The sequence below is a fragment of the Acomys minous genome (genome assembly GCF_964271855.1).
Source record: "Acomys minous genome assembly, chromosome: 9".
In the NCBI taxonomy this organism is placed as follows: Eukaryota; Metazoa; Chordata; class Mammalia; order Rodentia; family Muridae; genus Acomys; species Acomys minous.
This window is the reverse complement of record NC_140490.1, coordinates 93,919,735-93,934,229: the sequence shown is the minus strand read 5'-3', so window position 1 is coordinate 93,934,229 and position 14,495 is coordinate 93,919,735. Positions and strand designations below refer to the sequence as shown.

General features: G+C 41.9%; 1 protein-coding gene across 25 annotated transcripts in view; it reads right to left on the bottom strand.

The window, feature by feature from the left end:
* The window catches only part of ANKS1B (ankyrin repeat and sterile alpha motif domain containing 1B), a 999,563-nt gene that overhangs the window by 41,888 nt on the left and 943,180 nt on the right, over positions 1-14,495 (bottom strand). For all 25 annotated transcript variants that reach the window (XM_084796582.1, XM_084796560.1, XM_084796578.1 and 22 more), the window contains 2 exons: positions 8,971-9,099; positions 6,625-6,696 (listed from right to left, as the gene is read on the bottom strand). In XM_084796582.1, the coding sequence (XP_084652708.1) occupies positions 6,625-6,696; positions 8,971-9,099 (201 nt within the window). The remainder of the gene's footprint in view (positions 1-6,624; positions 6,697-8,970; positions 9,100-14,495) is intronic.

Below are 14,495 nucleotides of genomic sequence, written 5' to 3'. Positions count from 1 at the left end.
TGATTAGGAAACGAAGCCTGCGCTTTCAGAGTGTGGATTTAGCTAGATCACTAACATACAGGGCAGCGCCAAATGACTATGTTAGGATTAAAGAGCTGTTTTCTTTTCTGACTCCCCACATGTCAGCGGTATATGGTTTTGTATTTCTAATCTTAAGTGGAAATGTCTGCAAAGCTGTCAGACTACAGGAAGTGAGCGGAAACAAACCTGTCCCCGTGCCTCAGTACAAAAGCCTGTCGGATGTCAGGCTTTTATTAAAGAAAACCTCAAAAGACAAAGCAGAAACAGCAATTCTGCTCAATAATAAATCATCAGGGGTCAATGGCAAATCCTACTGATTCTTCACTACACATATTTAGAAGGAAGAGGGACATTATTCAGAGTTTGCATCCAGGGGAAGAAATTTTGTACTTGTGTGTACAAATGCTTATATTTATAGCATCCAAAACATGGGAGCAACCCAGAAGAAATGGTAGGCACATTGTTGCATATTTATAGAGACTTGGAACTGTTAACAGCAAGGGTGAGTTTTAATTTCTACCACAAACTTTAGTTAATTGTGACAGATGTACCATACGGACACAAGTGGTTATCGGGGGAGTGTATGTGAGCACTATAATTTATCCAGTGTTTTCTGTAAACCTAGAACAGCTTTAAAAACCAGAGAACAGCATGGCAGAGAAACTGCTGTGTATGGTAATGCTCGACACAGCCCATTGTCAGTTTGTCCAGATATACAGGCTGTACAGCAGCAAGAGAGAGGTCTACTGTAAACTATGGGCCCAGGTATTTACAGTGTCACTGTGGGTCCATCAGTTGTACCCACTGAGCTGTTGATAATGGAGGAAGAGGCAAACCTGTTGGTTAGCGTGCTGCCTAGTTTATGTCAACCTGACACAAGCTAGCGTTGTCTGAAAGGAGGGGACCTTCAAGTGAGAAAATGTCCTCATAAAATCCGTTTATAAGACATTTTCTTCATAGTGATTGATGGGGGAGGGCCCAGCCCATTGTAGGTGGTGCCACCCCTGGGCTGGTGGTCTGTGTCCTACAAGAAGACAGGGCTGAACGAACTATGATGAGCAAGCCAGTAAGCAGCTCCCCTCCATGGCCTCTGCCTCAGCTCCTGCCCTGGTTGAGTTCCTGTCCTGACTTCCTTCCGTGACAGAGTGCAATGTAGAAGTGTAAGTCACATAAACTCTTTCCTCCCCAACTTTCTTTTGGTCATGTTGTTTCATCTCAGCAATAGTAACCCTACTTAAGACAGTTGGTCCAGGATAGTGGGGTACTGCTGAGACAGACCTACCCATGTTGTTTTGGGGAGGATTGTGGAAGGACTTTGAAACTTCAGGCTAGAAAAGCCATTGAGTGCTGAGAGCTCAGTGATCTGTTTGTTCTATAGGAGCTTGGGAGGAAGATAAGGAAGATAAAAAAATGTTGAGAGCGATGCAGACGATGGAAACACGGCTTGTGAAGTTTCAGAAGGAAGCAAGGACTACCAGGCCCTCTGTGTGAAGAGTCTGTGGTTCTGGCCAGCTGGGGCTGAAGAATTGGCTGTGATTAAGAAGAGATCAGCTGTGATTAAGAAGAGAGTGGTATCACGGAGGTGAACTCTGGGAAGTGCTTCCTGAGAGGCAGGACACGGAAGCTGCGACCCAGAGGCGGCCAAGGTGGTACCTCGAGCTGGCAGCTGGACTTGGTAGAGTATGAGTCACCCAGGAGGGGCTGTGTTTTGAAGGTGTTAATGGGGTCATGGAGAGCAGCTGAGGGGCGCTGTGTGTCGGTGTTAGAACCCCTGATGAGACCCCAGGAGAGGCTGCTGGTGAAAGTGCAGCCCAGTTACAGCAGAAGACCCCATCATTTTTTTTTTTTGAGATGTCAGTAGCATGGGTTGACCACCAAGAATAGCCACAGCAGAGGACTGGAGACAGCTGCAGTCTAGAAGGTCCCTTTGTGCTGCTGAAGGCAGAGTCAGGAAAGTGACCCAAGCCCTGTGGCAGAGCCCAGAAGATCGTGAGTGAGTCCTAGATAACTGGACGTGGAGTTGTTTACATTATGGTAGTTTGGTTTTGCTTTGTTCAGACTGTGACTGTGCCCTGGTTCTTCCATCTTGAGGTAAGAAAGTATTTAAGTTAAATTTTATTTTATAGGAGTAGCTCAGCTGAGAGACTGAATTTTAAGACGTTGGGTTTTAGAGAAACTGAATTTTTAAGTATTTGAATTCTAAAAGAGGGTATGACTTTCAAGATTTGGAATGTTTATATTATAATGTTGGTATTAAATGTGTGATCTTGGGAGAAGAACAAGAAAAGAAAGGTTGTAACTTAACAACGTGTTCGTATGTCAAGTGGACTAGGGGTCAATTGTGGTGGCTAGTTCTATGTCAACTTGATTTCAAGCTAGAGTTATCTGAAAGGAGGGGGCCTCAATTGAGAAAAATATGTTTATAAGGCATTTTCTTAATTAGATGGGGAGGGCCCAGCCCATTGTGGGTGGTGCTGTCCTTGGGCTGGTGGTCCTGGGTTGAACAAGCCATGGGGAGCAAGCCAGTAAGCAGCATCCCTCCATGACCTCTGCATCAGTTCCTGCCTCCAGGTTCCTGCCCTGCTTGAGTTCCTGTCCTGGCTTCCCTTCAGTGGTGGAGTACAATGTAGATGAGGGAGCAGAGTACATCCTTTCTTCCCCAACTTGCTCTCTGTCATGGTGTTTCACCACCGCAATAGTAACCCTGACTAAGACAGAGATAGGGAACCTTCAAGAATCATTTGTTTTTTTCCTTGAAAATTTTCTGTAAAGCTAAGTGTGTTTAAAAAAAAAAAATAGTCTGTTGAAAATCAACCCTATTAATTAAAAACATCTTAAGACTGTTTGGAAGAGGACTAAAAGACAGTTTCACCTGAGCAAACAAAGAAATTATTCCATACTGTATAATAACATGAATTAAATTACCATAAGTTTATCATGACAGGTTTTAAACTGAACTAATACAGACAATAAAACTCCAGGAAAGAAATGAGAATTATTTCTATTTCAGAACTCGAGGAGACCTTAGAGATGGATGGATGGGTTTAGACAGACAGAGAAATTAACCAGCTGTGAATATCAAATACTCTCCATGCCTCTGAGAAGGGGAAACTGTTCTGATTCTGCCTAAACAAGAATGAATGTCCTAAAGTGAGCGCTGTGAGAGAAAACCAACTTAGTAAGCATGCAACAGGGATGCGGCCGAAAGCACAGTTTATGGTAAGGCATTGGCGTATATCCCGTGCTACCAGAGATATCTGCACCCAGATGGTTTAATCTGGCTGGTGATAACGTCACTGATCACCTGAAGGCTCCTGAAGCTATTTCTTAGACACGTAAATGGCCCGCCTTCCCAGCTGTTATAGAACTCAAGACGCTATATAACCTACTGCAAATCTGGGATGTGTTTGATCATGGAGCTTGCCAGGGCAAGTCATTAAACTTCCACTGGCCTTTGTGTTCTGATATGGAAAGCGAGGACAACAGTAACGCAAGTCAAGCATCCCTAATCTAAAAATATAAATCCAAGGTCCTCAAAACCCTGATATTTCCTGAATGCCAAGTCGATGGCACACATGGGCTTTGTGCACCTGTCTTTGTGCACTTGTGTACACCTGACTTTGTGCAATGGGTCACAATAAAAAACAACAGCACTGCAACACAGCACGAAGTTATAGTTGGCCTTTGAATACAAGGTGCATGTGAAACAAAGACCATAAATGCTCATTGTAAATATGTATATATGTAAATAATCAGAGAAGGATTGTAATTCAAATTACTTCTGGACCTATGCATCTTGGATAAGGACAGTGCCTAACCTCATGGAATAAATGAAACACTATGCAATTCTTCTGGGCTAGGCAATGTAAGTACTGACTGTGAACTGACTTCAGGAGACCACAGCTTTATTTTCAGCATCATTTATCATGATACTGCGGGAGTTCAAAGACACATCTTTTTAGTGATGCTTCTACCAGTCCAGGGGAATCACATGCTTGCACGCTGCTCCCCTCCAGGGGACTGTAAGTACAATGAAAGTGGGGGACACATCTTAGGCATCTCCATTAGCAGCTACATTTACGGGAACGCTTCTCAAGATCCACAAACACTGACTTACTTCTTACACAGAAGAAGTTTTCATTTCAGCTAAAGTACAAACTACCAAACGGAAAACTTTGTTTCCTCAACTAAGAGATTAAACTGGGTTAAGTTTCGACCTTCAGTGATTGAGCCTAACACTCTTGCTGTACTACACCGACTTTTGAGAAAATTCATGTCTTGAAGTATGTCCCCTGGCAAGAACTTGACTATACTGGATGTGAGGCTAGACAGCTATCATGTTAAAAAGCAAATAAAAGAACATCTATGGGCTCAGGCAGTTTTTAGTTGGTGAAAGTTCTAATTCACAGCACAAGAGTCTCAGATAATAGCTCAATCCTGCACTTCTAGCTTTGAAGGGCCCCAGCAAAGGTAAGTTGGGCTCTGTATTAAAACCTGAGATTTATTTAATCAAGATAACAAATAAGGTTTTATGACGTTCTTAGAAGCAATGAGCTTTCAATTTTCACGCAAACTATCTAAAATAAACACAAAAATGGAAGCAAACTGGGAAAACGCCCCCAAAGAACAGGGGATTGGTTTTTTTTTTTTTTTTAAATAGATAGGTATTCTTTTTCCCCTGAGTTTTATTTTAGGCAACAGGCAAGCATTTAACTCAATTATTCTCTATTGAGAGTATTAAAATGGTTTTGCTATTGCTATCAGATACGATTTTGGATCCATTCAATTCTGAGAAACTGACTGAAGTTCACATCACAAATCTGGTCTATTTTGATGATGCTCCATGCATAATGCAATGCTTACGCCGACTATAATTTTGCATTAAGTGGACCCAGATAATTCAGTTGATAGCACAGACCGAGAGATGCCACGTTCATTTCTCAGATAGGCTCCTGGAAATCTCTGAAATCATTATGAGGCTTGAAGATCGAAAACCTTTCTCTTTTCCTCATCGTTCAGTGGTGACATAGTTTAGGCTGTATATTTTCTATTCATAACACAAGATTCCCAGGATTATAAAACCAGGAAAATCCCTCACGGTCATCCAATCTGATGTCATTCTCTACGGATGAAGACAGAGGCTCCAGAGAACCAGGGGGCCCAGGGTTTGTTTGCAAGTTCACGCTCTTGAGTCAGGCAGACTTAAATTCTGGTCTGAGTTGTGAAACTCCCCATGACCTTGGAAGGGTTACGGGACTTCCCTGAACATCACTGTCCTCATTTGTAAATGGGAATAAGAAACACAGCGGGACCAGGCGTAAACCTTGGCAGCTACCACTGTACAGTGAACGCAAGGGCTCTGGGTCAAGAAAGCAGTGATAGATCATCTAGGATTGAAATGTGTTAGCACCACATCAAGAGTTAGAGTACCATTTTCGTCATTTTGCCACCTAATTGACTGAGATACCGAATTATTATTGATTGTAAGCCAACGTCCCAATTTCATGGAGATTCACATATACTTGGTTCCAATTAACACTAAGCGCTTCACGTCTGTCCTTAAAATTGGTTTAGCTCAATTATACACTTTTCATTACTTCAGCACCAAACTATTCGCTCATCTGAAATTAATGATGCTATCTTGGCCACAAATACAAGCTAGGACCCTTTCTCTAAGGATCTGGGAATTGACTCTGACTATTTGCCACAGTGAACAACAGGCCCAATAGTCTTAATTTGTTAGTGTAGTTAGGTATTTCCATATTATCCACATGTCAGCTCTGGAGGAAGCAAGAAGGAGAGTCTTAGGGGGAAAAAAAACTGAAATGAACTTTTCTTAAAATAAACTCAGGGAGCTGGGTGAGGTGGTGCACGTCTTTAATCCCAGTATTCAGAGAGGCAGAGGCAGGTAGATCTCTGTGAGTTCGAGGCCAGCCTGGTCTACAAAGCAAGTATAGGACAGCCAAGGCTACACAGAGAAACCCTGCCTCAACAAACCAAAATAAATCAACAAATATATAAATAAATAATAATAAAAAAACCCAGCACTCTAGCAGCCACAAATCATGGCCGTTCATAGTTGCATTCCTAGTGGTATTCACTGCCCTTAAATGTTTCATAATACTCAGAGTCAAAGAAACCTTTCATACAGAGTTAGCTTTACATAATACACTCATGGTACCTCTGCTTTTGATGGGTTTTGGTGCACTCACTAGCAGTCTTTTCAGTCAGCATTCTCAAATTGTCAAATTTGGTGATTAAAACATTTTCCTAAAATAGACTAAAGATCCCCACCCCCAGCCGTCCCCAATCTGGAGAATGATCAGTGTTTGCGCAGTTAACTTTCATTCTTTAAAAATAATTAAAAGCAAATGTAATATAGGGTCTAAATACATCAGAGAGACATTACCATAAACTACAGCCAGATAAACCCAAGGATAAACACCAACAAAACCACAACACCTTTTTTTTTTCTTTATGTAACACCAATGTGATCAACAGACCAACAGATGAAGAAAACAGGAATTTGAAAGGTGGCAATTTGCATGCACACCCAGTACTTAGGATTTCAGCTACTAAGATAAAACAGTTTGGCAAACTCACCCGCATCTTTGCACAGGCGTCTTGTGTTGACTCTGTCCCCCTCAGCTCTTTTATCAGCATAGAACCTAAATACTAAAACACACACACACACACAATTGGAATGACATATTAAAACGAGAGTATAAATACGAGCAATGATTTAAAAACAAACTGTGGGGAGTCTACTGGCTAGCTTTCTTGGCTGTAAGTTGCTGATAACTTTTAGCAGCTAGCAGCAAACTGATCCTTACAGATGGGGGTCAAGACAGCAGAGTTAGCTGTGGCTTCTGAGAGCTATGAATCCATCTCTATAAAAGTTAAGGCATTTTTCGAAAGATGTCATCTCTCGAACTGTGTTTAGCTGCAAAATGGGGGTATTTAAAAATGTTTTCTCAATTTTTTTTTTTTGTTTTTTTGGAGGCAGCAAATGTCTGCAGAAACGAATCACATGACTATCCGTGTAATTGCAGGGTTGTATGCAACAGCTGAGGAGCGAGGCAACATGGCCCCCCACCCCCCCATTTGGGTTTATTCTGCGGCCTAGGTAATCAGAGTGGAGTGGTTCTTTGGAGAAAGTGCAGTTTTTTGGGGGTGCTTTTCATTCACAGCTGCGCGCGCGCTGTGCTTCATCCACGCGAGAGTGCGAGCCACTCTCTTCATATAGTGACAGGGCAGTCTCCCTGGTGTGGAGTGTGACACAGACACATGATGCGCTGGGTGGAGTAGAGAAAAAAAAACCTCCCCAGAACTGTGCCTCTTTGCTGCTATATGACAGAGCCATAGATCCCCACTACGTTTCCTAGCTTCTGGCTGCGGCAAATAATTTTAAGAAAAAAAAAAAGTCCCCCCAACATTAAAAAAAGAGGTCAATACTACTTAGCAATCTTTTCGAACTTCAGCTGGCTCTTTTATTCATCTCTCTTCAAAACCCTTAAAATAGTTTTATGCGTATTTTTGGATACGAACCAAGACAAGGATTGTAGGAGAGGGTTAGAAGAGGGTGCCGTGCTCACACGGAGGCACCTGGTTTAGTGTAGGCACAGGCATCAGTCCTAAAGACCGGGAGAAACCAGGCTCTTTGCAAATTTACAAGGCAAGGTGGTAGAGGCTTCGTCTAGGGCCTTGTTCAGAAAGCCTCCCTCCGAGATTTCAGGTCTGAGCTTTGGCGGGAAGCCTTTTCAATAGTTTTTGGACAATTACTGAAAGAAACCCAGTGTTGGATGATAAACCACAAAGCAAGGAGACATCGCAATGGGATGTGTCCAGACTGGGAGGAGATGCCAGAATCATTACTAAGGAAAACAATCTCAGCCCAGACCTTATCTGTTGCAGGTTTTAGGAATGTTTGCCCTAACTGAAACATTTTTGCCGCTTTCCTTTTCCTGTGGTAGTCATGACAATCATCACTGAATCTAAAGCCTACAGGACTGTTGAACATTCACTGGTCACATTTCCTAACTAAGGTCCAAGTCCCTTCATTCCATAAGCAGAAAAAGAAAGGAAAACAAAGCACGGACAACAAGACACCAACCAATAAAACAAAACCTGGCCCTGCCATCTCATTCTTGATGGCAACGGAAAGAATTTTGCTTTTACATATAAAGTGGCAGGCCTGACGCTCTGAGGTCAGTGGTCAGCAAACATGTCTACCAGTTGCACTTATACCCACTTCCTTTGATTTCACTTATTGTTTATGGAGCTTTGAGTGGAACCCAGGGCCTCCTGAATATCAGGCAAACATTCTATTTAGAACGCTGCTTTATTGATCAGGACGGTGGTGGTGCACACCTTTGATCTCAGCACTCAGGAGGCAGAGGCAGGAGGATCTCTGTATTCAAGGCCAGCCTGATTTATAGAGCGAGCTCCAGCATGGCTAAGATAACATAGAGAAACCCTGTCTCCAAAACATAGATAGAGGGCTGGAGAGGTGGCTCGGAGGTTAAGAGCACTGGGTGTTCTTCCAAAGGTCCCGAGTTCAAGTCCCAGCAACCACCTGGTGGCTCACAACCGTCTATAATGAGATGTGGTGCCCTCTTCTGGCCTGCGGGTGCACCTGCAGGCAGATACTGTATAAACAGATGAATAAATAAATAGATAAACGTAGATAGATAGATAGACAGACAAACACAAGCAAATATGCTTTATAACATGGTTTTTTGAACTATACAATTTTATACAGAGGCATAAAACAAAACGTACACTAACAGGGTTTCAAGGGGCTCAAAGTTCTAGGTATCCGGACATCGTCAGGAAATTTAGGAATGTCAGCTCTGGACACTTTGGTACATTTTCAACAAATGCAACCTAACCAGGGAACAAGCCCTCTGTCCCCACTTGTGCCCAAACGCCAAGTGCCGGGCAACTTACAAAAGCTTTGTAGTCACATGACTGGAAGATGAGCTTTTCTGGGTGGTGCTGCCAGTACTGGACTGGGGTGGAGGCCGTGGCTTCATTAGGAGGTCGCAAGGTGATGGAAGGTTCGCCCCAGTCCCCTGTCTGGAAACGACGATTATGTTAGAGACAGTGTAACCAACAAGCTGGTCCATTCTCTCTAGCTATTCTGGGCTTACCTACCACACCTGAGCTGTGCAATGTCTTTGGGCATATCCTGTGTGCATTAATATTGATTGTTCTGTTTCTATGTGAATTAATTAGCATTGCATTTCCTAAAGCTGAGTACGAAGAAGTCAAAATTATTCTATGTTCAGAATGAAAGCCAAGGCTACTTAATTTTAGAAACAAAACACGAAAATCTTAGTAAGCAATTTACCAGTTCGTGATATTTTGTTACAATGGAAGAATGCCCTTGATTTTTTTAAAAAAATTGACTGAAAATCTCAGTATGAACTGCTTTTGCCTTAGAATAATTCAGTTTCATTAATTTCAGCTCCCAAATATGATATTATCATGTACTCTGAGCAATTTTATATCTGCACAGAAAGGTTTTGAAGGTAAGATACTGAACAAAATGCTAAAATTAAAAAAAAAATTGCTAATGGATAACAGCTAATTTCCCTCATGGGAATTCACCTGCATGGATGCAGGGTGTCTGTGACAGCCTTGGATGGGCCCAGCTGCCCTCTTCGGAACGACAGCAGCCTACACTCTGGGATGCAGGCCTGCTGATATGAACATGCACATGTATGTGAGACCCCTGGTCCCCATGCATGTCACATGTGATGGTATGCCCTATCATAAACATACCCACTAAGATTGACCTAAAACAGGCCATTCCATCATCTCATTTGTCACTTTCATTTGCTTAATACGGACATTTATAAAGTCAAAACTCTATCCTGGCAATCTTTTCTTGACTCCAATCTTGTTTGTTACGGGTGGAATATTTCTTACTCTTGTCCACACTAAGGATTCTGGTTTCGCAAAATTCAGCTCTTTGTTCTCAAATGGACGCCACTAAAGCTAGGCTATAAAAAGTGTCCCCAAAGCTTTTCTCTTCTAACTCGGCCAATCTTACAGAATTAGGGGAAATAATTTTCCTCGGGCATTGGAAGCAAGTAACAAGGTTTCATGAGCTCCCCAAACAAATAACGCTTGGCTGGGGACCGAGCTTCACGGAGCAGTAGCGAAAGGGCCGAGGCACTGTGGGATTTCTGGGGAGGAGTTTCAAGGAGTCTCTACATCCTCAGATGCACGTTTCTGGAGAAAGAGGAAGTATGTAGCTTTTATTAGATCCCTTGTAAGACTGTAGAAATCCCAAAGGCTAAGGAAGCCAGGGCCTCCTGGAAAGGCTCAGATCTGTGCGTGTTTGGGAGAAGAGGGCCAGCGGCGGCGGGAGAGCCAGCTCGCTGTGCTCTTTAGAATTCTGTCAGGTGGGATGGAGGCAGCTGCCAGAGATAGAAAGCACAAGGCAAGAGCCTTGCCTTCTGGAAAGTTCTAACTGGCTTTGAAAAACAAGAAGAACAATTCCGAGTCCTGTGGAAAGGACACGGGCCTTTTCATGGCACTGTGCCTGGAGCACTTCTCCTGCAAGTGGATTTCCTGGCATCCTGGGCGAGCTGTGCTAGCTGGCCCTGGCTCCTCATGGGAGCAGGTCTAACGAGAACTCCTCAGGCCCGCGCTCTGTTCTCGGCCGTTGTCCGTATTTGTTTTGTTCTAGTTGTTGGTTGGTTTGTATTGCTTGCTCCGCCTCATCTCTGATATTTTAACACATAATCATGTAAAATATATTGTGACATTTAAAACCTGTAACATTAACATAAACACTGCCCCCCCCCCATGATTTTATGGCCTATCCCTGGCTCATTATAGAGTTTTTTCTTTATATGAGGGTTGTTTTTTTTTTTTTTTTTGGTAAAAGTAGTAAGTGATTACAATTAATTTCAGGATGCAGTTTTTCTGATTTTTTTTAAGTTTGACCTTTCCTTTTCTTTCTCTCTCAAATGTCTGGCTTCTTATTATTTCTCTAGTCTTTATAAAGCTGGTTAAGTATTGCCCTTAAAAACCCATGTCAACATGAAGGCTCTGAGGAATTCATTATTATTTTAAAGCTGAGTATAATAACCTTTATACCTCCGGACACACTGCAGCTCTGAGCTCTTAAAAGCTCTCCCCAAATCTAGCAAACAACCCTCCATTTCCCTACTAAGCTCCTCTCCCTCCCATCTTCCCTTGGGAAAGCGACAACAACATAGCAAACAGGCGTTGTACACTTAAGGCACAGGGGACGACGGCGTTAACAGACCAACAAAAGTTTGCACGCAACTCTGTGGAATGATACGAAAGGAAGATCTGGGTGACACCAAAAGATCCTTTGAAACCAGTGTCTGCTGACGTTGAGCAACAGAACTTCACGTTAGCCCTAGGGTCGGCCGTTAGCTAGGTCTAACCTGGCAGAGCTTAGCAGGCAGAAGCCGGGGGTTACTGGGGGCTGTAGGGGAAGGTCTGGGAATGGGGGCTTGGACAGGAGTGGGTGCAGTAAAGCTGGGAGGTGGGAGGTTTCACACGTTAGTAGATTAGGCATGCAATGTGCAGAGTCATTCTTTTCGCTGTCAGCTGGGTCACGCGCTTCCCCAGTTAAACTTGAGAAGGGGTCTGTAGACGTAAAAGCCGAGCTGCAAGCCAAATGCTGATCCAGGTGCTTACGTCATCCATAGACGGCGTGGCGGCCATTTTGGGAACAACAAACCCGAGCACACGCTCGCTCTCTTTTTATGATCATCAAGACGACTTATTTCAATACACACTTGAAGAAATGGGTGGCACATCCACTTAACTGTTTAGACAGCGCCATCAACTGCTCTCCTCTGCCTCCATTTGATCCAAAAAAAAAAAAAAAAAAAAAAATCACAGACCACTTGCTTTGAATCCAGAGTGATCTGACAGCACCTCCCCTAGAAGTTGTGGAGGGTAAGATAACTAACTACAGGGGAGAGAAATGCACTCCTTACTTTATTTTCCTTGTAGTCTTGAAATGTTGCTTCAGCCCAAATATTTTAAAATTCCCCACAGGGACTGAATCGACCTTTCTGGAAACAGACTTCAAACCATGTCTTGCTTAGTGCTATTTCCAGAAACGTATTTTCAAAAAGAAAAAGCGGATTCTTCGGGTTAAATTTATAAGAAAACAATTTTTTTTTCTTCCTGGAAATTCAACTTCCTCTCTCTTCAAAAAACAAAACAAAACAAAACAAAACAAAAACAAAACAAAAACAAAAACAAAACAAAAAACAAACAAACAAAAAAACCCCTCATATCTATGACTATTTGGAGGAATCAAAAATTTGATGCTCAGTGTCATTTCCCCCCCCCCCTTTGAGTTAATGTGAATGGAAGGACTGCAATTGGAATTAATATCATACACTAGAGAAAGGTATTAATGACCTTGGCCTTGGGTGGGATTCAGCTATGTGGTTGGCTGCCGATAAAGACAAAAGAGTTCAGAGAACAAGGGCACCTTAGGTCTCAAGGCTCCTTGTGGTAAAGCAGGAGGAAGGGGTGGAGGAAGGGGGGGCAGGCGGGGGGGTGGGGGAGAGATGGGCTGAGTAGCAGAAAAGACTGAAAAATAAATGAGGATAGTTTTGCTCTTTATATAAAACAATTTCAACTGTGAAGCCTTGGGTTAGCTCTTGAAGAGCCTGGCATACATTCATAGAGACATACAATACCTGCATTTCTTCAGGCAAGTGTTTAAAATTAAATCCAATAATTTCACTTTAAAATTCTAATTAAAAATTAGCAAAAAACAAAAAACAAAAAACAAAAACAAAAAAAAAAACAAACCCCAAAAAACCATAGACCTAAGAAATCTTTGGCCTCAAATAACAGCTATAATGAAAAGTCTTCTTTAATGAGAAATAATCTAATTGGAAACAATGATGCAACAATAGTTGATTAGAATAAAAATGAAGTAGGAAAAGTTTGGAGTAGATGTTTGCCATATTAAAAATTGTTGCTGACACGGGGATCTTTACAGGGCTTTCTCAAGTAATTGCAGAAGATAAATTAAAACTAGTTAAATAACTTTTAAATAAATGTCTTCAGGCTCTTTCTTTAGCACTTAGAATACTTAGAGAAAGTCCTTTAGGTTAATGACTTTAATATGCTAAGAATTGGTCATGGCTTAAAACTTCATTTTATATATATATATATATATATATATATATATATATATATATATATATACACATATGCTTTTTAGGTTCCACTTTAAAACAAATGCAATGAGGAATATTCATTAAGCAGGAGAAAATATATATTACTACTTATAATTTTAAACTAAAATTTTAACCTTCTAACAGTAGGGAAAGATATAATTTACTATTAGAGTTATAAATGGAGTAGGTTCTCTCCAACAGGCACCTGCTGACTGCCAGCCGTTAATTCATACTCTGGCTGAATTTGAAGGACTTGTAATTAGGCCACATATAAAACAATGCAATTAAAGTAAACTTTATGTTATACCACTAGCTGAAAAATATAAAGTTACTAAATGAGCTGAGTTATATAAAATTCACAAATGCCTCTTGGTAGATTTTTATTAAATCAATGACTCAGAAATGAGGTTTTTTTTTTTAATCTCTGTTATTTTACAAGGAAGCACAAACTGACACCCATGGAAAGTTCTAAGAAAGATCATTTCACGTAGCAAAAATGAACATTACATATTCTGTATGTTCTGACAAAACAAAGGGGAAGTATTTTCTATATTTTTGTTTTTCTCCTATACAAAAGGTTCCCCAGGGATATCATAAATAATTAAAGGAGCTAATTATGACATAGCTTTCTCCCATTGATAGAGGGGGGGGGAATATTTTCTAAGCATTGTATAATACTTTTTAAAAAAAATTTAAAATTGAGACTTAGTTGGTTTTTTTTTTTTAAATAGAAGCTTTTAAATCTTTCATTATGCTAGGAGCTGTCTCCACCTACCTGCTTATAAATTTAGATCTGGATGTTCACAAACATGATTCTCTAGTTCCCCGGAACAGCTAATGAAAAACTAACAGGATCTGAAGCGACGGTTGTTAGTTGAGGTTTCGCTTTCAGCAGTGCTGACCGGCTTCAGAGAAGGGCTGCCCGAACCCACGTAAGCGATGACATCTACCTCCTGGAGTCACTGAGGCTCTCCACACACATTCGCTCTCTGGCTATGTGATCACAAGGGAAGGGTGGGTCTCCTACCAACCAACATGCATTACATGGGACAGCCAGGTGGGAGCTGACAGCGGTGCTCTCACAGCGTGTGCAGCTGTGCCTGCTGAACGTGTCCCGCGGAGGAGGAGCAGAGATGGCCACTTCTGAACACTTAGAAGCTGATGTTAGTTAGCACTGAGCGCTTGGGACGGGGGGCTGCTGGGTCACGGAGCACCAAGGCAGGCAATGTGCAGACACCATGGTCCTCAAGAACCATGAGATCCATGCACGGGAGGATG